The sequence below is a fragment of the Protomyctophum parallelum genome (assembly GCF_964188405.1).
Source record: "Protomyctophum parallelum genome assembly, chromosome: 4".
Taxonomy (NCBI): Eukaryota; Metazoa; Chordata; class Actinopteri; order Myctophiformes; family Myctophidae; genus Protomyctophum; species Protomyctophum parallelum.
Genome location: NC_139700.1, coordinates 25,746,153 through 25,768,398, shown reverse-complemented (window position 1 = coordinate 25,768,398; position 22,246 = coordinate 25,746,153). Strand labels below are relative to the sequence as shown.

Below are 22,246 nucleotides of genomic sequence, written 5' to 3'. Positions count from 1 at the left end.
AGATAGTACGCAAGTGGACGCGGAAGAGAGCTTGTCGTAAAAGGGGGAAATAAAGAGAGAAATCAGTCAGGCCGCAGATTCCCATTTTATCTGCTGTCACAATAGAAACAGTGACAGGAAAAACAAAAGAATTTCCGAGAGCGCTGCAGTGCCGTAATGAGTAACTCTACGCTGCCTCATGCACGTGTGTCTGTGCACCGCCTGGCACACAATTCTATTGTCACATAAACAATAAATGCAGCTGTGCCGGCGCCATCAAACACACAGACAGACTGTGTGGAAGAGGCTGGAGCCCAGGTGGGAGCTATGCTTCCCCACAGGCGACCTCAGGGGTTAACGTCTTACCAGTGGTGACGCTGTGTCCGCTAGGGGCCAGGGGGGTCTCTCACCGCGCGTCACCTTTCATCATACCTGAACAACGGCCCTTTTGATGTGTGCCGCCTCAGGTCAGCGAGCTGAACATTAACGGCAGCACAGAGGTGTGAAATGAACCGGTTTCAAATAAGGGCCATTACAGTTACACGACCCCCTCTCCCCGGACCCCGGTATGACTGATGATGCCCTCATAAAGACTTCAATAATCCACGTTCGAGGAAACCTGCCTGCTTGTGAGGGATAGCGCCGCCGGGGACTGTAATCATTTTTAGTGGCGTGTAGGTAGAAGTCTAGCGCAATTCATAAAATAAAAAAAAACAAATGCCAGCCTGTAGTATAAATGGTGGCGGTGGTGGTATACTGTGGGATGTTTTTGCTTGAGTATCATTATGTGCGATTCACCGCAACGCAGCTGTAATGATGATTGCCGTCGTAAAAGGCTCTCATCAACCTCCAACTGCACGGCGGCAAGCCCGTGGATAGTATGGTGTTACCTTCCTCTCCGGTTAGAGGTGGTATATACTATATCATATCATATACGTTGGTCCGTGTGTGTGTGTCCGTGTGTGTGTGTGTGTGAGAGCTAAGGAGGGTCAATTACAGTGAGTAAACACAAATCGTTGCTCAATACGGATGTTGCAATTAAGCTCTGAAACCCCACCACCCTCACCCTCCAACACACACACACACACACACACACACACACACACACACACACTATGTGCTCACATACACACGGCACACGTGCGCCGCTCGCCACCGCTATATTACGGCGCACAGCTGTTTATAAACAATCTGGCGATCTCGTGGCATAAACGAATTGGCGGGGGAATAATGGATGAGGGGGAGCGGGGCCAATGGGCTTGCGAATGTTGTGACGAATGTTTAATGAAGACAGAGAGGGAGAGTTACGAGCAACATCTGCAGATGGGACCGCCACGGGCCCCACCAAGTCTTATTGGCTGCCTCTGACAGATTGTTTAGTGGCAAAAGTTTGTAAAAAGGCTCCTCTGGAGATGCTCTGTGAAGGGAGCGAACTTATTCGAGAGGAAAAAACAACAACAGGTGAATTCACCGAGGACTATTTCCTAATAGACAATGGCGCGTGGGTGATCAATGTTCAAACCGTGTGCACACCTGGCTTTTAATAGCGTGTAATTTTTACGGTTGCGTAGAGACCCGTGGTCTGGTGGGACGAGAACAGATGCCAGGTGAAATTACATATCTTCTTTTAGGAATCGGGATAACGAGCCGACGCTCTGACAGCAGATGTCCAAAAAACCTGTGTGTCTATCCTAGCATGCAGACAAAAGGTTCAAGCAGGCCAACTCCACTTTCTCTGTAAATATGCCTTATGATTCTACTGAGCTTTATTGTCTCCACCAGGCCGAAGGCATGTGGGGAGAGTATGTTTTGCACTCCGTCCGTCCGTCCGTGTGTCCGTCCGTCCGTGTGTCCGTCCGTCCGTGTGTCCGTGAGCAGCTAATCTCGGCCACCGTTAACCCGCTCGATGCCACATTTTGCACACACACTCCCTGGATGCCAACGATGAACCTCTGCCCCAAACTTTCCAGAACGGCCTGTTATAGCGCCACCAGGAGGCCGCTTTGTGCAAAACAAGTTTTTGCACAGTACACCTACAGATTTTGTCCAAACATCACGCAAATTGGTACACAGTCTCTCTAGAGCCATTCAACGAAACCGGTCTTTCAGATTTCTCAGACTCCATCCTGATTGGTTAAGATTGGCTTCCAAAGTTCACAGGAGTGCTCAGTTTCAAACAAAATGCTGCAAATCATGAACACATCGCGTGATTTCCGTGAAATTGTGCACCCACATTCCCACTAGGCCGAGGACGAAATGCCACATGAACAATTTCAACTCAGACTCAAGGTGGCGCTAAGTGTTTTTACCTCTAACTGCACGGATCTGTGGATAACTTTGTATGCCAACTCCCTAGAGGCCAAGGAAAAACCTTTGCCTGGAATTTTTCACATCTGCTCTTTATAGCGCCACCAGGAGGCCGACATATGTAAAACACATTTTCTATTATTACTCCTTCAGATTTTATCCAAATTTCACGCAAATCGGTATACACTATCTCCATAGTCATGTGATCAACACGGAGCGCCACCATTTCCCATCTTCCATCCTGATTGGCTAAGATTGGCTTCCAAAGCTCACACGATTCGTCCATTTCGAAAAAAGGCCACAAATCACAAACACAGTGTGCAATTTCCGTTAAATTATACACGCACATTTTCACTAGGCCGAGGACGACATGCCACAATTTTTTCCTCAAAATCAGCCTCACGGTGGCGCTATAACAGGCCAATTCCTGTTTTTAGCTATAACTGCATCGATCTGTATACAACTTATGTATGCACACATGGAAAAACATTGTACCTGCATCCCTCCAATACGAACCTCCGGCCCAAATCTTCCTCAACAGCCTGTTATAGCGCCACCATGAGGCCACAACCTGACCTGCCCTGGTGGAGACCTGTGCCGATTGGCACTTTGTCTAGTTCATGTTTGGTTTGTTCATATTTTGTTCATTCACTCACTTTATTATGTTTTGTATTGTAGTATTATATGTAGTACTGATGAGCCGAATACAATGGACCACAGTGGAAACAAGCAGCTGGGGATTTTTGTGTTATCTTTAGCTGTGACCTTTGGACTGTCGGTCGCAAGAAATGGATTCTGCCCTTGCTGGAGACCTTTGACTGTAATTCCTGTGCTGTTAATAATTGTGTGTATACAGTATATATGGTTAACAGATTTGGATACATTTAAAAAACTCTTAATGAATGTGGTTGACTGTGAAATTGTGAATTATTGTGTTAAGTTTAACAGTGTTCGTATTTTGCATTCCAGATCATGCCTTATACCCACCTCCGATCTTGGCATTGTACGCCACACCCACACCACACACACCGTTGTTGGCTGCAGCTGCAACCTCTCCAGCACAGCGAGTGCCATGCCTGCCGAGAGAGAGAGAGAGAGAGAGAGAGAGAGAGAGAGAGAGAGAGAGAGAGAGAGAGAGAGAGGGGGAGAGAGAAGAACAGGTTCATGAACCAAGGCTAATAATAGACAGGAGAATGATTAAAGATCCACAGCCAGGGGAAAAAAATCACGTTATGTTTGGTTAATGTCTTAACGCCTACCCGTGAAAAGACTGTTAATGTTCTTTACACTCTGCATACCGTATCTCTCCAAAGCATAAATAGAGAGTTTAATAAACAAAACTCTGGTTTTCAGACTAGTACTCACTAAAATACCGTGGACCACACATTGCTTTTAGAAAGATTATGTCATATTGGTTTTGATCCTTTTTTTTTTATTATCTCTCTGAGAGACATCAATGTGTTAAAGTTGGAGCTGTAAAATCAGAGTTCCTTTTTCTAAAGGAGTACCCCAACGCTCGACTTTGGGTCCTATACTATTCATTATATGATGTGTTTAATTACAGACAATACAGACCTGTAATATACATTTGTATACAGATGATACAATCTTATATTGTTTCTCAGACTCTGTGGAGAAATCTACTCATATGCTGCAACTATGCTGCTACTATTCTTTTTTTTTTTTACAAAGGGAAGAGTTTTAAATGAAAATTATCCTCAGCTATACACCTCAACTGGCACCACCATTGAACGAGTACCTTATTATAAATACCTCCGGACCCGGCTGGATGAGAAACTTGCTTTTAACACACACACATTAACATTTTAACAAAGAAATTGCTAATGAAGCTTGGCTTTTTTTATCACAATAGATTCTGCTTTCCATGGCCTACTAGAAAGAGACTAATTGAGGCACTATTCATCTCTGCTTTGGACTATGGGGACATTATATACAGAAGCGCATCAGCTACCACACTTAAAAGCTTGGACCCAGTTTATCATTCTGCCCTCAGATTTATAACAGGTGGCAGCTATAACACCCATCACAGCATACTGTACAATATGGTTGGTTGGCCCTCCCTTGGACAAGGAGAGACCAACATTGTTTTTTATTTATCTATAAAGCTCTAGTCTAGTAGCCAGAATGTGAGTACATGTTGAGTACACCAATGTTTTATGTTAGAAATGTTTAGTATGGGTCCCCAGCATGTAGAAACTGCCGGATGCTAACTTGCATACTGTATGCTGAGCAATTTTCATAATTGGCATAATATTTGACCATACCATTAACAACCAATAAGGAAAATAAATCAAAATTTCATATGCTACATACATTTATGTAGCATGTGCCATGTCAAACTAGGGTTTTTTTATGATGCTGAATCCATTCCAAGCATTAGTTTTGCACAAAATACACTCCTAACACGGCCATAGCCGTAATCACAAATGTCCTGACATCATCACATTTGTGATTACGGCTATGGCCGTGTTAGGAGTGTATGGCCATTTATAGCCCAAGGAGTGTTTATTTGCTAAACTAATGCTTGGAATGGTTTCAGCATCATGAAAACCCCCTAGTTTGACATGTCACATGCTACATAAAGCATGATGAAATTTGGAAATCTTTGCCTTATATAGGTTGTTAATGGTATGGTCACATATTATGCCAATTTTGAAACTTGCTCAACATAATGCAAGTTAGCATCCGGCAGTTTCTACATGCTGGGGATCCATACTAAACATTTCTAACATAAAACTTTGGTGTACTCAACATGTCCGGGTTCACAATGGGGCTCTATGGGCTGGCAAGAGTTCACCTCTTATCTCAAGATTATTTGATGCTAGTTGAGACCACACATGCCTCCACTAAGTCTGGAAAATCTGCTTTCAAGTGCTCTGCCCCACACACTTTGAACACCTTATAGACTTCACTCAAGTACAGCTCTCTTCTCTAGGTTGCTTTCAATTGGACATATCAACTTTGGTAAATCTCAATTGTACCTGTTTTAATTGATGTTGATTTATTATGTGATTAAATGTTTTTCCTTTGTCTCCTCTCCCCCACATTTTTACATTGTACATTATTGATGTGTTTTGTTGTTGTAATCTCGGCACAGCTGAAAAAGAGTGTCCGAGCCCTCAGTGTGTTCTCTAAATTAAAATTGAAATAAAATGAAAAACAGACCGGACGGTGGATACGCAGGCAATTCAGACAGCGTGTGACGTCACAGACCGAAGCCTCAGTAAAGGCAGCATTAGGCCGGGGCTCCACTGAGTCCGTTGCGTCGCGTTGCGTTTGGACAGCGGCAAAAAATTAACACCGTCCAGGCGTTGTCCAAGCGCTGCAGTGGAGCTTCGGCGTTTGTCGAGTGAGGAGTGCTCTCCCCAAAATAACTGTCATCATCGTCAATGAGGAAGTGACTGGCTTGTTGTTTGGTGGATGTTCTAAATTCTGGAGCATCAAACGTATGCATAATTCATAGGATTTGGAGTACTAATTGAAAAACAGAAGAGTGAGGGGTTTTAAGCCTTTTTAAGTAGATGATTTAAGCCACAGAATGGATCATGTGGACACGGACAAAAATAAATAATTACCCCATCTCCAGCTATAAACTGCTAGTAAGAATGAAGTATGGAGTTTCTCTGAGAGTCACTCATGAGTCGTGACAGTGAGGTGAAACTTAGGGACAGAAAAAAACGGATTTGTCTTCATCTTCACTGGCCGCTGGCCATCCCAGTGAAATATGAGAGGTTATTGATGACTGTGAATTATTCACAAGAACCCCTCATCAATATTTTACGAGGGCTGCCGAGTTGTCAGAGAACAAGCAGATGCCATAACACCAACTCCCCTTTATAGAATGTTGTATGGATATTATTAAACAATGCACAGCCACAGGCTGTAACCAGCTACTCGCTTTATTACAGTAACTACAAGCAAATCGTCAGCACACTTTATAGAATAGATATAAAACAGAGAGCATATACAGCAGAATACAAAACGTTGTCTTCAGGTTGCTTCAGGCTCTAGATAATATTATGATCACTGTTAATGAAATGGCTTTAATTTCCATGGAGGCAGTATCGTGCGGCCAATGCCAGTGAAATGCACGAAAAAACAAAGAACAAGACTCCCTTGGCCCACCAAGAAGTAATGAAATTCTGTTCTGTAGTCCGGGGCTGATCCATAGAGTAATAAAGGCATAGAGACCGAACCGGTCCTGTTCTGTAGTCCGGGGCTGATCCATAGAGTAATAAAAGGATAGAGACCGAACCGGAGCGACTACTCATTTCAGTGGAAGTTGCTCAGTGGCGTTTTGAAGCACCCGGAAGAACTGTCTACTAACGCATTTTTTCGATTTGGACACCAAATTTGGTGTCCAAAATGCGGAAGTGCAAACGGGCGCTCATTGTTAAACTCCAGCTGCACGGGGTTTCCTTCTCATAACTCCAGGGGTCGGAGTTGGAGAGCCTCAGTGGGGGCTTGGGCTGATCGCGGAGGTGGAGTATCAGTGAGATCATGGATTAAAGTTTTATAAGCTTTTAACAACATTTTGAGCAGAGAAATGATAATAATAAGCGCGTGCACGGCTGCGTGCACAGAGGATTCGGATGTACAGTAGGCTGTCTAACGTGAGTTAAAAGAAGAAAAAAAATATTTATTTAAAGACGGTTACGCCGCGGACAAAGCCAACTCGGATCGTGACAAATCATGACAATGAACACAATGTTTTGGGCCGATCAAATAATTTATAAGAAGAAAAACAAAACAAATAGTGTTGTCTCCTGCCTTTATTTTCTTCTTTCTAATGATTTGATCGGCCCAAAATATTGTGTTCATTGTCATGATTTGTCACGATCCGAGTTGGCTTTGTCCGCGGCGTAACCATCTTTAAATAAATACTTAAAGAAAATCCTATGGGAGAAATGCATTGCATTTCATTTCCTGGGCCACTCGTCGTTCTGAAAGGGGGAGGGACTGCGGCGCTCTATAGGGTGCCTGGCTCGGGCACCCTAGCTAAATCAGTAGAGCATGCCCTGGGCTACATCTGTGCCAAATGTGGTGCTTTAGACTGATTAGTGCAAAACATATGCCTAAGGCCGGGGACTATCGGCTGAAATATTGTCCATATATGTGATTATAGTCATTCAAGCTAATTATGCCAATTATGAAAATTGCTCAACATGCTGGGGAACCATACTAAACATTTCTAACATAAAACGTTGGTGTACTCAACATGTCCGGGTTCACAATGGAGCTCTATGGGCTGGCTACTAGACTATTAGGCGTCTTACTGGTAATAGTGGTAATAATATGTTGGTAATAATATGTTCAATTGGTTTGAGGCTTTGACAGTTCGTCTGCAATGTGAGGAGCATGCAAATGGTTGAAACAGAATGGACCGCTTGCCATTCGTCATTAGGTTATTACACCGCTTATTGAGATCATACCTTGATTATTGTAGAGATATATGATTAGGAGGCACTCCGTCTCATTCCGTTTCCCGGGACGTGCTGTGCACCGTAATCTGAACATCAGCAAATTATGAGCACTGTATTGTTTTGGAGGAAGCAGTAATTACAATTCCTTGTTGGATCCCGCCAGCTCCTTGATGGGCGAGTCAGAGGACAAAGTCATTTCACAGGGTCATAGTATGAATGTGTCTCCAGCTGTGATCCTGATTAGACTGGGGCTGACTCTCTCACTTAATTCCCACCCACTAATTCTCAATACACTTGGTCGAACACATTTTTGCAAAGAACACTGCTATTGCTTTCTTCTGAATTAATGAGAATAAGTCTATGCTGTGATAACAAAACATTAGATGTTCAAATTGCGAGACAAAAGGCAAGGAACATAGAGCAGAGCTGAAGAAAAACTACCACCAAATTGCTTTTAAATGACGCTTTCTAACGTGGCATTTGTTACATGACCTTGGCTGGCAACAGGCATACGCACCAGATTCAAGTGATTTATTAACACGCAATAACGTGACATGACAAGGCTTATTTCTTTAATGACAGACGACCTTAGCCTGGCACAGCATATGGCAAGATGTGATACATCACTAAAGCTATTAAAACCTAATCAAACTAATCAAGGGGTTAAGCTCCGGTACATTGTTGCACAGCTGTGGTACCTAGTTTATTTCAAAGTTAATTAATACCAAGGGGTCAACGACAACAACGATTGAAAACAATCTCGTAAATAAAGTGAATTAAATGTGTAATTTCCAGACTATGTTTGTCTATGGGACATTTGTCAAGACATTTTTTTGTTATGGGACATTTGTCAAGACATGCTTCCCAGGCTACTCCTTAATAGAGGCAGGGCTGCCTGCTGCACTGATGTCGTCGACAGTGGCCGAAATCACCAGGCACATGGCCATCCAGCAGTTGGTGGTTTGGAGTGCTTGTATTCCTGGCTAGCAGCAAAGCCATTGTTCCCTCCACGGCATCTTAAAACAGTCACTGTGGCTGCTGACTGCAAACATCATCATGGCCACAGACGCCAGGGAAAGGAAGCAGAGCTAGGCTGGGCTGATGTCTGATGCTGAATAATAGATTAAGACTAATTCAGTATAATTGGATAATGAGAACTTACATAACCCCGGAGAAATTAAGTAAATAACTAACATTCCTGATTTATGTTATAAATGTAGTGAACATAAATGTACCCTATTCCATTGCTTATGGGAATGTGAGGAGATTAAAACATTCTGGAGGTCTGTGGTCCATTATGTCTGTCTCAGATTACATCAGGTCCAGTTCCTCTCTGTGCTAAATTATGTATACTCAGTATTTATCCATTCAATTGTACACTAAATAATAAAGACAAAATAATGATTGACCTTTGCCTGTTACAGGCCAGACGCTCAATTGCGCTATGTTGGAAAAATGTCAATGCCCCTACGATCGGCTTTTGGTTGAGGAATTTAACGACCAGTTTGGCACATGAGAAACTAACATATGCAATTAGGAAGAAAGCTGCTGTATTCTATAAGATATGGGAGAGGTTCTTGGAGTTCATTAAGTGAGGTGATACTGAAGAGGCTTTGGGTGTATAGTGGTTTTATTGGAGTAGTCAGCTGTTGGGTGTGAACTGTGACGGGGACATTGTGCATTTCTTTGTTTGTTTAATTGTATAATGTAATCTTTTTTATTCATGGACATATCCTGATGTTTCTTTGAAGATTTTGTTTAGTGTTGCCATTTGCGTGTATGGAAAAATATATATGTGCATACAGTAATTGCATTGAAAATACTATGTTGTAAAGACAAATCAATAAACATATGATGCTGGGAGGGAGCCAGCCATTTACAGACCATATACTGTACAGCACAACAGCAGCTTGATTATAGTGTGTGGGTGTGTGTGTGTGTGTGTGTGTGTGTTTGTGAGAGTGTCTGATTACAATGAATTGGTTTAGTTTCAAGCAGCCAGACAGCTTAATGTGTGCAGATGGATTCGGCCGTGCCAGACCCGCCAGACAAATGCATTTATGATAAGGCTGCATTTTTATCTGTCAAACACCCATGAAATGAAATGATTCCCGTGGCACTTTGCTAAATGTTTTTTTTTCCTACTCCTCCCGCCCCCAAATCCCATTTTAAATAGCTTTGGAGGAGTGCTGATGAATGACAGAATGATTAGTGAGGTCATGGAGGAGAAGCAAAAGTTGGTTGGACGTGTAAAAACTATTTTCATGCCAGCGCAAGCAAGGAGGCGTTATTGTCCTATAGCGATTTGACAATTAATTCTGTAGCCTGTAGGGCGCAAACCGAATAATGTCTTGCCTGAGCCCAGTTTGGCAATTTCATGGTCAATAATAAACACATTTGTCTCAGCAGGGACAGAGCGGTAAAATAGGGGGTGTCAGTCAAAAACAATCTGCTCTGTGTAGAATGTATGTCTAAAAAATGTGCGGTTGCGTTTCCACCCCAGCCAGACCATGTCCTAATGCAAACACCAACACTGTGGTAATGACGTGACACCCCAAAAAAAGTGTTTTTTAAAAACCTTTAAATAACAGGAATAAAAATGATTTACTTTTGTTCTACTCAGTCTCATCTTTATGGAAACATATTTTGTTTTTAGATATTTTATTGGAATCAGAATTTATTCAGCATTTTGTTTTACTTGTGCCTAAAATCGTCATATGGTGTGACATGACAATAATTGTTTATAAAATTAGTACACCTTTCTTAAGTTGCTCACTTTATCAAAGTCCTTTATCATAACTAACCTGTGATCCACTATAGTTTTGTGAAAATGAATTAAATCTGTATATTATTTCTGTAATCAACACTCAATGTGATGCCCATGTTATTGGTCTTTCAATATATTTTGTATTTATTGTGACAAAACTTTCTCTAAAATTACACAAATATTTGTGACTCTTCCTTAGACTATTTGCTATGTAATCCATGAATATTAATGGTTCTTTTCACTATTTGGAACGTCACACCAAATGATTTAGTGTCACACCGTATGATCATATCTTCATTTTTCAAAGCAAACTGTGTTTTAACCTACTTATTAGTGAGTACTGAACTTTACAGATTGATTTAACAATTACTCAGGAAAAACAGCAACAGGAAAATTGCTTTAACATTGAATAACATGGCAATGACTGAATAAAACAAAATTAAACACAATTTATTGTGGATAGTTGCAGATTTGAGGTGAAAATGTTTAAAACTGGACAAAAGAAGCATGGGACTTTGTTATTTATTGTTATATCTGTAGGAAAATACAGTTTGTATCATATGGTGTGACAAAAAAGTCATATGGCGTGACAGGAAAACAGTCACACCATTATGATAAAGTGTCACACCATATTACGTTTTCTGCACTTAACATAACCTTGAGGCTACTAGCTACACATTAGCATGCGAACAACATGCTAGCTATAACAAAGCAACATAGATTTACATGTAATTAAGACCAAAATATCTAATACCTTTAGCTTTTTTAATGAAAAAGGTGTCACACCCACAGACACTTGGAAGAGTCGCATTGGTCAGCGTTCCAACAAGATCATATTTCATGAAAATGTTAAAATGATAATTCACCACAGACACCTGTCATGCTATTGTAATGCAAGTGCTGAACAGCCTTACTGAAGAAGTACCTCTCTATCCCAATGGGTGTCCAAACAATTGCCTGTTGAAATGTCCCAAAATGGTGTCACACAATATGATTTTGGTTTGGGGGACAAAATATTTTTGATCAGAAATGACTGAAAACATTATGCTTGGACTTTGAAAAGATTAGGCTCACAAATAGACATCTATATTATATTTATGGATTTTTTAAAAGAATGTTAGCATTTTTTTCCTTAGTTTTATTTAAGTTCCTACTTTGAGAAACAAGGCCGGGACAGTCGCACCATATGATTTTTGCTGTGTTTGGTTGAAAATTCTGAATAAATGAGGAATGAAATGTTTTAATCTTCACATGAAGCAAAATGTCCTGCACAATATTCAGAAGGTTTTTGACAAATATATTTTTTATTTATACATGAGTGACACTGAGGACAGCCAGGGACACCATGTCACGTCACCCACCTGCATCTGAAACCACATTAGAATGCTAGGTGAATACTCTAGGCTCATGTCATGTCGTCATCCCACTTTGAGGCAACTTATCCAATCAATGACCAATTTAAATGCAACCTGCAATCAATTGAGCACTACAAATTAATTACTAGCACAGTTGTGGTCGTTCAATACACCCGTTTCACTTGAATGAAACAGAAACTGCACCTGGCTCGCTGATAACAAACTATTTTTACACCTGGGAAAAACTGAATCCATTCTCTTTGGATCTAATAGTAATCTCAGCAAGGCAAATTACTTCTTAGTTAGAGTGGGTGACAATGTTATCACACGTAACGATGAAATTACCTACCTACATCCTACAGTAGGTTCCATCCTGGAGGGTAATCTTTCCGGTGATAAAATGGCCACCAACGTAATCAAAAAAGTCAACCAAAGAACAAGATTCCTTTACAGGATCTCCTCACTGGTCAACAAAAACACCTTGAAGACCTTAACAGGGGCCCTCGTACAAGGTTTCTTCGACTATGCATGCCCTGGTACCACAGCACCTCAAAGGCCCTTAAAACTAGGCTCCAGACTTCCCAAAACAAACTGGTCAGGCTCCTACTTGGCCTCACCCCCCGAACCCACCTCACCCCTGCCCACTTTGACAGGCTGGAATGGCTTAGGGTCGACGACAGAGTACAGCATCTTGCAATGGGTCTGGTCCACAAGATTCGATACACAACCAAGATACCCATGTACCTGTCTAGATACTTCCTTCATTTTAACGAAGTCCACACCCACAACACCAGAGGGAGTGCAACAAACCATGTACAACCCAGATTCGGCACAAACAAGGGACTAAATTATTTTCGCTCCTATGCCACCAAAATGTGGAACGCCCTACCAACAGTCATTAAGACATGCAAATCCCTTGACTCCTTCAAAACCGCTCTCAAAGGGCACCTACGGACGGCTGCAATTCAAAACTGGCCCCTGTAAAATCTGAATCCCCCCCCACCCCTTTTCCCCCTCACTGTATATGTTTCTTTTCCCTTTTTACCTCCTTTATGATGGATTCCTGTTCTGTTCTTTGAATATATAGAAGTGTCCATCTGTACGTCTCTAAATGTTTTGATGAATTGAACAAGGTGGACCCTCTTGTAAACAAGTGTAATGCTTAATTGGGTCGTCCACTCACAGTTACAGTAACAGTCTTTGTATTGAGTTTGTGCTTGAAATGTACTGTAATTCTGCAAACTGTTAATACATATTTAAATCAATCAATCAATCAAACACTAGTATCTCTGCCTTGAAGCAGGTAAGATATTCCTACATATCGTTTGTTGCTGTCGGGCAGAAACCAAGTATCTCCATATTTAAAGTTGTTGTTTTTCCAGTGAATTAATACCCTACTTCACGATATACATAGTACAGTGTCGCAGCGTCATATTAGTAAGTAGTGAAAATCGATACAAGCTCACAATAACGCGTCAGATGGCAACACATTGTGAACTTGTAGAGTAGACTGACTATTTTTGCTCTTTTTGAGTGGTGCAGCCACACCAATGCACATCAATGTGTGTCCCTGGCTGGCTGGCAGGGTCTGTCTCTCGGTCTGTCCGTCCCAGCACGGACATAGCGTTATAGCGACACCAAGTGTCACTGTTGTGCAGCCTAAAGGTGACTCCAGACCAAACAAACTTGTTCAGACACTAAAAACTGTCAGATTGCAACAGACTAGCATTTTGTAATCAGAACACAAACCAGTCGGCCGAAAATTAAATTTCCCCATGCAAATTGCAAAAAGCAATTTCAGAAGTGTAGTTGCTTATTTGACCTTGCTTTCATGATTCTTTTTTAAAATAGCTGATGTAATATAGGGCACAAGTGGTGAAACTGGCTGCTTGTTTTGGGCTTGTTTTCATAGAACTGGTAGCTTATTTCACTCACAGAATCTGGCAACCCTGGAGTCTCTGCAATGCATCCCGCAACAAAACAAAACACACTTTTTTTTGCACTAGCTTTGCTTTGGAGTTGATCAAATGGTATGTGAATTGAGAGTTGAGATTGAGAATAATTATGGTATCTAGCACTGAACGAGTCAGACGAACAGACTAGAGAACCACTCTACAGTGGATTATTCGGTTCTTTATCAACGGGTTCCGACGTGTCTGCAAGGTGATATGGACGGCAAGCGACGGGAGGTTGTCATCGGGAGTCTCTTGCCGACAACCTTGCAACGCTTTCAAAATGACCGACAGCCGACGGTCAGCCACGCGCACACACACACACACACACACATGCCAGGGAGGAGGGCTTGAACAGTACAGTAGGCTACTACAGCACGAGTACAATACAGCACCACTCACTTCAGACGGGTCTGATTTCTTTGAAAGTGTGTGACTTAATAATAACTACATTGGATCCATAACACAGGTTGTTTTTTTTTACCGAAAAATAACGATTTTGGACATTATAAGTAAGGTTTCTAAAAATACAGTGATGATATACATTATTTTGTAAGTATATTTCAATTTCCTTTATTGTTTTAGGTGTCTGCACCCTTTACAGAATATGTGCTGACAACATCATAAAGTGTAGAGAATTACTTTGATGATAATGGCCATTGGTTATCAAACAAGCCTGAAAGGTTCCCATGCAAGATGCCCACGCAAGTCATACAGAAATCCTCATTCATTAAATATTATTGTATCAGTGCACGGACTGCGCCCACCAAGGGGATGTAAATTATGAAACCTGGGCAAGCTCAGAAACCAAAATATGTGTAATAAAACATAAGCAGTTCATGAATTATAATAATTATTCAGGGTTGCCCCTCTTAAGCAAAAAATAAATACATTAACTCGAGAGTAAGAACTGCAAAATACCATTCAGCTCAACAGATATCTGACGATTGCTGCATTTCTAAGGAATGTTTACACAGAATATATGGAAAAACAGACAAACTTTAATTTATATTTATTTATCCAAACTGTCTGTTGTTTATACTCCCCTCGTGTCTGTTCCTTGCCAGTTGCTTGTATGCCACATTTGTTTGTTCTTGGCTCCTTGTTCTCTTAATTAAATCTTGTGTAAATATTCCTAGTGGTTGATTTTCTAGAGTTTCCCTTATGTATACAATGTAGTGCTCGGTCTCATAGGGCCAGATTCACAACGGAAATGTACGACCAGGTGTAAATGAAGTGCGTAATGACAGCGTATTAATCCGTCCGATCAAGCTCATGTGTCATTCACCAAAGGTGGCGTAATGACTTCATTTGTGCAGATCGTCCGTGTATTTCATTTCGCCCCTTTCCCAAGCGATTCGCCTGGTATCGCCTGGTTTAATAGAACACCCACGAAAATTTCACGCCATATAAGGCAACAGGAAATATGTTTCCTCGTGTGAAATGTCATCACATGACGTCAATGTATCAAATTGTAACACAGTGTACTCTCTCTCCAATTGTAACCAAATGGACCCATTAGGGGTCCACTTGGTTGCATTTGTACCGAGTTAAATGTGACTGTACAGAGCCAGTTGACTGTAAAGAGGTTGTGGAGGGCAGCAGACAGAAGAAAGCTGGAGACTCTGTTTAAACAGGCAATGTGACCCCTTTATCTTATCAGGAGGACCGAGGGGGATAGACAGAGCGGTTATCTGTCGCTGCTTCAGGCCAAGGCAACACATCCCGGCCCAGTTCTTGCCCTGCCCTTTACGAGACAATGCGGTCTCTCCACAGGCTATGAGATGCAGTGTACAATCACACAGAGGATGCACGCACGCACGCATGCACGCACGCACGCATGCAGTCATGCAGACGGATGGACGCACATGCGCACGCAGGCACACAGACAGGGTGGGATGGGATGCAAATTAAATTGTGATGAACTGATGAACCTTTCTTGTTGTTCTACCAAAGGTATGTATGTAGATTAAAATACGGTCAAAATGAACATAAAAGGACGTCGGCTGGTACTAGAATGCTTGAATTTTATATAGGCAAAGAAATGGTACAGAAAAATGTAATGAATTAGTTTGGTTAGTCAATGGCACATACGGCAAAACTAGGCTGAGCCTTTTTTTCTCTCAATGTAAACAACAATAATAAAGCCCGCCTTGGTTCCCCGGATATCCTGTGCTAAACACAAATGCATCATGGGATATGCAGTTCAACTTATAATTTGTTTCTTAGTAATCAATATCAATCAAATAAATCATACTGTGAATTAAATCGACTTCTTTTGTTTATAATCAATTGTCTTTTTAACTAATAATATTAACAATATGCAACAATACACATTTAACTGTTATTCAATATAAATATTACACAAATGAACTGTAACCTAAATTAAGTTACAACATCGTAGCCTATGCATGTAAAAGAAACAGAGACAAAACAAAACTAGAAACTCACTATTTAGTAAAGAATAAATACTTTCTCTGCTTGTTATGTACAGTATCCCTGGGTGAGAGAAATACTTTCTCTGCTTGTACAGTACAGTATCCCTGGGTGCTGTTTCCACTGCAGTATGTCCTTATGTTGCCTTGTTTATGAAGTTGGTTTGTCCTTGGTATTTTTGTATTTTACTATAGTGTGTAGTGTGTAACTATAGTGCGATAATGACATGCCTTTGAAGGGCACCAGGTTGAAAGTAGTTAATAAGCAGTCTACGCTCAAACCTTCCCACCACACACTAGTCCCTCTAGATCCAGACAGAACAGTGAAGACATCTCAGTATTAATTCTAAACACGGTTGCACTCTAACCTCCCGTCTCTGTAATATATCCCGACTTTAACCACGACCTTTGTACTAAAACCAACACCTAACTGTTACACCTACCTAAACGTAACTTTAATCCTGGATAAACATCGATCCTTTGGCCTGTGGTGATGAAGAAAAGGTTTCCCGGGGTGAAACACACCCTTGTATTTTGGTGGCAGAATACAATGGTACTGTAACTGTTACCCTAGTTTTAAATCAAAATAGAATGAATATTAGTTGCTGAGCAGGGGACATAATAACGCCCTAAATAAATTCCACATACAGTGTAATATATGAAGCTCTCTCGAATCGAGCAAGGGAAAAAAAGAGCATATATTATAGAGGGCCTGGGGGAATTATAGGTCTCATGGGTGGATGAGCATGCACGCACGCACACGCACACGCACACGCACACACACACACACACACACACACACACACACACACACACACACACACACACACACACACACACACACACACACACACACACACACACACACACACACACATTATGGGTGTTCAATTATTATTATCACAGTGTGACTGATGTGTACCCCACGTTTGGCAGAATTGTCAGATCTGTGTCTTGGTTTATAGCTCTCCTGGTTGCTATCTATGCCAGAGGTGTGAATGGAATGGGCAAGGGTCCTATGGTGCTGCTAAAGGGATTAGATTATTTTTATCCATCCACTGTTCAGTTGTTCCAGTATTTCATGTAGTGGAGGTCTATACACAGCATAGGCCAACCAGGCAGCTGGCTACTCTCTGCATCCCTGATTAACTCACAGCCTCGTTAAGATCCAGATCATACAGCTTTGATTCCTCTGCTCCCAAGATCCAAATCTTAACCACTTCAATCCGAGTGTCCCTATTCTGGGGGGGCGAACATGCAGCGGTGCTGCTGCTCTACACAAGCTCACAACCGTTTTGAGCATGTTCTGTAGATAGGCTATTTTTGGTGAACATATTAGTGACAGTTTCGATTCCTATCCTGATCCAATGGCCTATCCTGAGGCTGATTCTAAAGAAATGTCTTCTAAATCCTAACAGTTTTCTGAAAAACCTATGTTTCTATGTCAGTGGTGCTCAACCTTTTCACGTCAAGGACCCCTAGAATTATCTGTATTTGGCTGCGGACCCCCATCTGAAAATATGTAGTTCCAGGGACCCCCCAGAAACAAAGATTTGAGTTCGCTCTGAAAGAATATTCAAAGATTTGCGCCACACTTTCAAGAAAATAGCAGATCTACAAGCTCGTAGCGCGACACTCTGTGCGTGCTATGAGCTTACAGCTTAGGCGGGAAAGGCGGGGAGAGATGGTGGTAAGACCTACGCAGCAAAGGTCGTCGGGATCGGGACTCGAACCCGCAACACGCTGTCAGGCTGGATTACGAGCCTAGGTGCCTGGACCGCTCAGCCAGCCCAGGCCAAAGGACCACTTCACCACTTTTCAACCTACATTCATATAATTGGTCCTGTTCATGATAAAATGCCACAATTGTGGCTACAAGTGTCTCATAGGAGGGCTGTGTGGGCAGTTCAGAAACCCGTCCACCAGTGACATCATCATCATCAATGGGGAATCCAAGCTAAAAAAAAACACAGGCTTTCTATTCCTCAAAATGTGCTAAGCGATAATGGAAGCCATCATTCTCACGATAATACAGATCTAAATATTTTACGATGATGTCACTGGTGGACGGGTTTCTGAACTGCCCACAGCCCTCCTATGAGACACATACTGAGTAATATTTTTTTGGTATTTTATCAGTATATATTAGAGGACCAATTATACGAAGATAAGTTGAGAAGTGGTGAAGTGGTCCTTTATGTGTTTAGGGAAAAACTAACACAGACGCAGCTTAAAAAACGACTCATCAATAAGCTAATTCAAAAAGGCTTTTGAGCCAAGGCAAATGATTTGGTGTTCGAACGGACATGAGCGGAGCAAATGAGATGCACAACAATTCAACCAGGGTTCTGAAGCAATGTAATGGCATGAATCCTGCCAGAAGACAGGATGAATACGCATTTTTGAATGGCCTTAAAGCAATAAGGGTAACTTAATGAGAGAAACACATTCTTTCTCCAACGACATCTCACTTATAAGTGAATACATTCGCTCGCCGCTGACACACCTGCTTAAAGATTCCATTCGTCAGTCTCCAAACAGCCGAGCGGACTAATGTTGATGGACTCCAGGTGGTCGGGAATGTGTGCTAGACGTGGGTTTGGCGCAGGACTGCCATCCTCAATCACTGTGGCCCTGTGCCTTATTGAGCTGGCTGGGGAACAGCAGCCTTCAATCACACAGCAGCCCACTCACTGGATAGAAAGTGTATTAATGGCAGAGTAGAGACGTGCGTCGGGGAGCGGTACGGATTGGAGTCTGTGAGCGAGTGTACCCCATGCCAAACATCTACCTCTCAATGTCTGTCCATTCATCTGCCGCCTCCCAGCCGTCTGGGGAAATAAACAGACTGTCCTGAGCAGAATAAACAAAGCGGAAGCAGGGGAGTGAGGCAGAGCCTCCAAACGGGATTCTAAATTAGAAGTGCTGAGGCGCATGGTAAACAAGCCGAGCGTAGACGCGCTTTTGCATCGCATGAAAGCCACAGAAGACAGGAGTAGGTGTTTTGACGAGTGCTGTCTGTGTCTTCTTTATCTTGTTATTTATTTATTTTTTGGTTACACAACCAAGTGTCAGACTGATTATTATTTCTGTCAAACTGTCAAGGGCTGGGATGGGGATAAGGCATGATGACTAATAGTTTTAGACATCAAAGTTGCCATTGCTAAATTACTTAACTAATTTACTCTGCCGTAGGCGGAGTTTACTTCATTATGTCTTAAGTATTTGGCATTAGCGGCTCATAATAACAGAGTGAGAAACACTTTGGATATAAAAACTGCTTCATAATGCATTTTCAATTATTTATTCTACTTAGCCAACTCCCGTTGCTCTCACAGCCAACGTCTCCGTCAGTGACCCAGACTGATGTATAATAAGACGGAGACTGGGACACATCATGTGTGGAGGTGTGACAGAGATGTAAGCTCTCCGGCTGCTGAGGCAGGAATTGTACCCGCCTGTGGACAGCAGAGTTGTCACCATCAGTCCAAATAGATTCCTGTCTGGCCCTCCTTACCTTCTGCGTCCACACTATTGACAACACTGTAATGGAGGAGCAAGGCGAAAGCACTTAAAGTAGACAAACATTCAGATGATGGAGTACTGCACAAAAGGGATTACCTGCTCGGGCAAAACCCACCTCCAACTGAGCTTGAATCCCCTCCAACAATATCTGCCAGCAATGTCAGCTCAAAAACACAAAGCACTATCGTGGAACAACTCCTAATAGATGTGAATTCAAAACTCAGCCGCGCGTGCTACCAATACAGATGAACTGGCCTACACAGCTGGGGGGGGGGGATGAGCGCGACCTCTTATTCTCCAGGTTCTTATGAATATATTCATATAATCTCATTGTGCCGAAGCGAGGAGGTGAACATTACTCAACGTCGGCCCGTATCACGCTATTGGGGATTTACAGAACTCATCGAGTATCATTTCTCCACAGGTCACTTCAAACGCCCACCGCTCAGCGCTATTGACAGCGACGCACCCTCGCTTCTCGTTTCATGGCCGTAAATCGATCCTGCCTGAGATAAACGCCTTGACAGGCCTATTGAAAATGGTGTGGGTGTGTGTGCTCTGTCGGTCTGTGTGTGTCTTAAGTAACGGATCAAGTAGTAATCCAACATGAGTGAAGGTGCGGTATGGAGTAATCTACTACCCAGCTTCCCCAGTCGCAGACCCAATACCAGCGGGGCAGAGTGGAGTTTACTTTAAACTGATGGCAGGTGCTCGTGTCAGGAAGCCGGGTAGCCTGGCTCAGCCTGTGTGATCTCTGGTCTACAGGGGCGGGTGCCCCTCTGCACTGTTATTGGTTAGTGAAATACAAGGAAATGGGCTTCCTATGCCAGATCTTCCAATGCATTTCCCCAGGCTTTTCTTTTTGAGACAAATGAAAATGAAAACTAGATAAAGTGCCAATCGGCACAGGTCTCCACCAGGGCAGGTCAGGTTGTGGCCTCATGGTGGCGCTATAACAGGCTGTTGAGGAAGATTTTGGCCGGAGGTTCGTGTTGGAGGGATGCAGGTACAATGTTTTTCCATGTGTGCATACATAAGTTGTATACAGATCGATGCAGTTATAGCTAAAAACAGGAATTGGCCTGTTATAGCGCCACCGTGAGGCTGATTTTGAGGAAAAAATTGTGGCATGTCGTCCTCGGCCTAGTGAAAATGTGCGTGTATAATTGAGTTGTGGCGATTTGTACAAAGCGGGCTACTCCTGAAAAGTGTAGGAGCCAATCGTGGCCAATCAGGATGGAATATGAGAAATCAATAAATGATAAAATATACGTCATATTTCGTGGACATTTGACCTAATTTCTCCTTTCATTGTCGATGGCAAATATTGAGACGTGTGGGGACAAAAGCTGTATATAGGAGGGGCTAGGCCCCTCAAAAATGTGAGAAGAGATAGGTTTAATTAGTTGTACAGTCTATATTCAAGAGAGTGATCATGGACTTTATAATAAGTATATGAACATTCCTGCACACTGCACCGTTAGGACTAATGGCACACAATGCCAATATGGGGGGGACATTTTATGTATGGCATAGGACTGGACCTGTGTGCCAAGCAGTGTTGTTTTGGCAATAGTCATAGTCATAGTCTCTTCAATAGTTTTCCTTTAGTTTCAGTCACATTTTAGTCACCTGGAAGGCTTTAGTGTTAGTCTAGTTTTAGTCGACTAAATATCATAAGGTTTTAGTAGACTAAAATCTACAGTTGATTTAGTCGACAAAAATGTATTTTGGTGGGCGTTGATGCCATCGTAATTACTGTTTTTACACTTGCTGAAAATAGCCGATCTACAAGCTCACAACGCGTCGCAGCGCGACACGTAGATCTGCTATTTTCAGCATGCAACCAAGTGTAAAATGACTTAGGCGCGATTCATACTCCTATTTTAGAGCCGAATAAAAGTCGGTTCGGCTCTGTAGAGCCTACAATGTGACGTCATTTGAGGTTCGGGGGGGCGGGTACCGTCCTAAAGTCGGCTCTTCGGTGCTACTGAAATTTTCTGACGAGCCGAAATCATTTCAGCACTACAGCGCAGAAACAGCGGTAAAATAGGAGTATGAATCGGCCCTTATACTGGATCTCTTGTCCACTAGTCTATTCCTAACATTTAAGTTTTTATTTGTTGACGAAATTGTCAGTATATTTAGTCTTAGTTTGAATCATCATGGCTTAGTTTTTATTTAGTTTTATTAAATTTTTTGTCAGTGAAAAAATGTAGTCGACGAACATTTTTCGTCGTAGTATATAGTCGACGAAAACAACAATTTTTGATTATTTGTATTAATGGGAAGACAGATGTCCTCGTTATATAGAATAAGGAAGAAGAATCAGAATGTAGAACAATCCAGTGTGTCCCTGAACTGTCAGTGGTGTTGAAACACAAAACTAAAAACAATAAAAAAAGACTGTGCGGGGGTCCCAGAAACAAAAAAAAATCACACACGTGTGAACTGAGTGGTGCAATTCCCCCCCCCCCCCCCT

At 42.1% G+C, this 22,246-nt stretch overlaps 1 protein-coding gene across 3 annotated transcripts in view; it reads right to left on the bottom strand.

Moving 5' to 3' along the window:
* The window catches only part of furinb (furin (paired basic amino acid cleaving enzyme) b), a 149,794-nt gene that overhangs the window by 36,455 nt on the left and 91,093 nt on the right, over positions 1–22,246 (bottom strand). For all 3 annotated transcript variants that reach the window (XR_014569184.1, XR_014569185.1, XM_083763921.1), the window contains exon 7: positions 3,274–3,362. Coding sequence is in view for 1 of the 3 variants with exons in the window: in XM_083763921.1 (XP_083620047.1) it covers positions 3,274–3,362 (89 nt within the window). In the remaining 2 variants the exon portion in view is untranslated. The remainder of the gene's footprint in view (positions 1–3,273; positions 3,363–22,246) is intronic.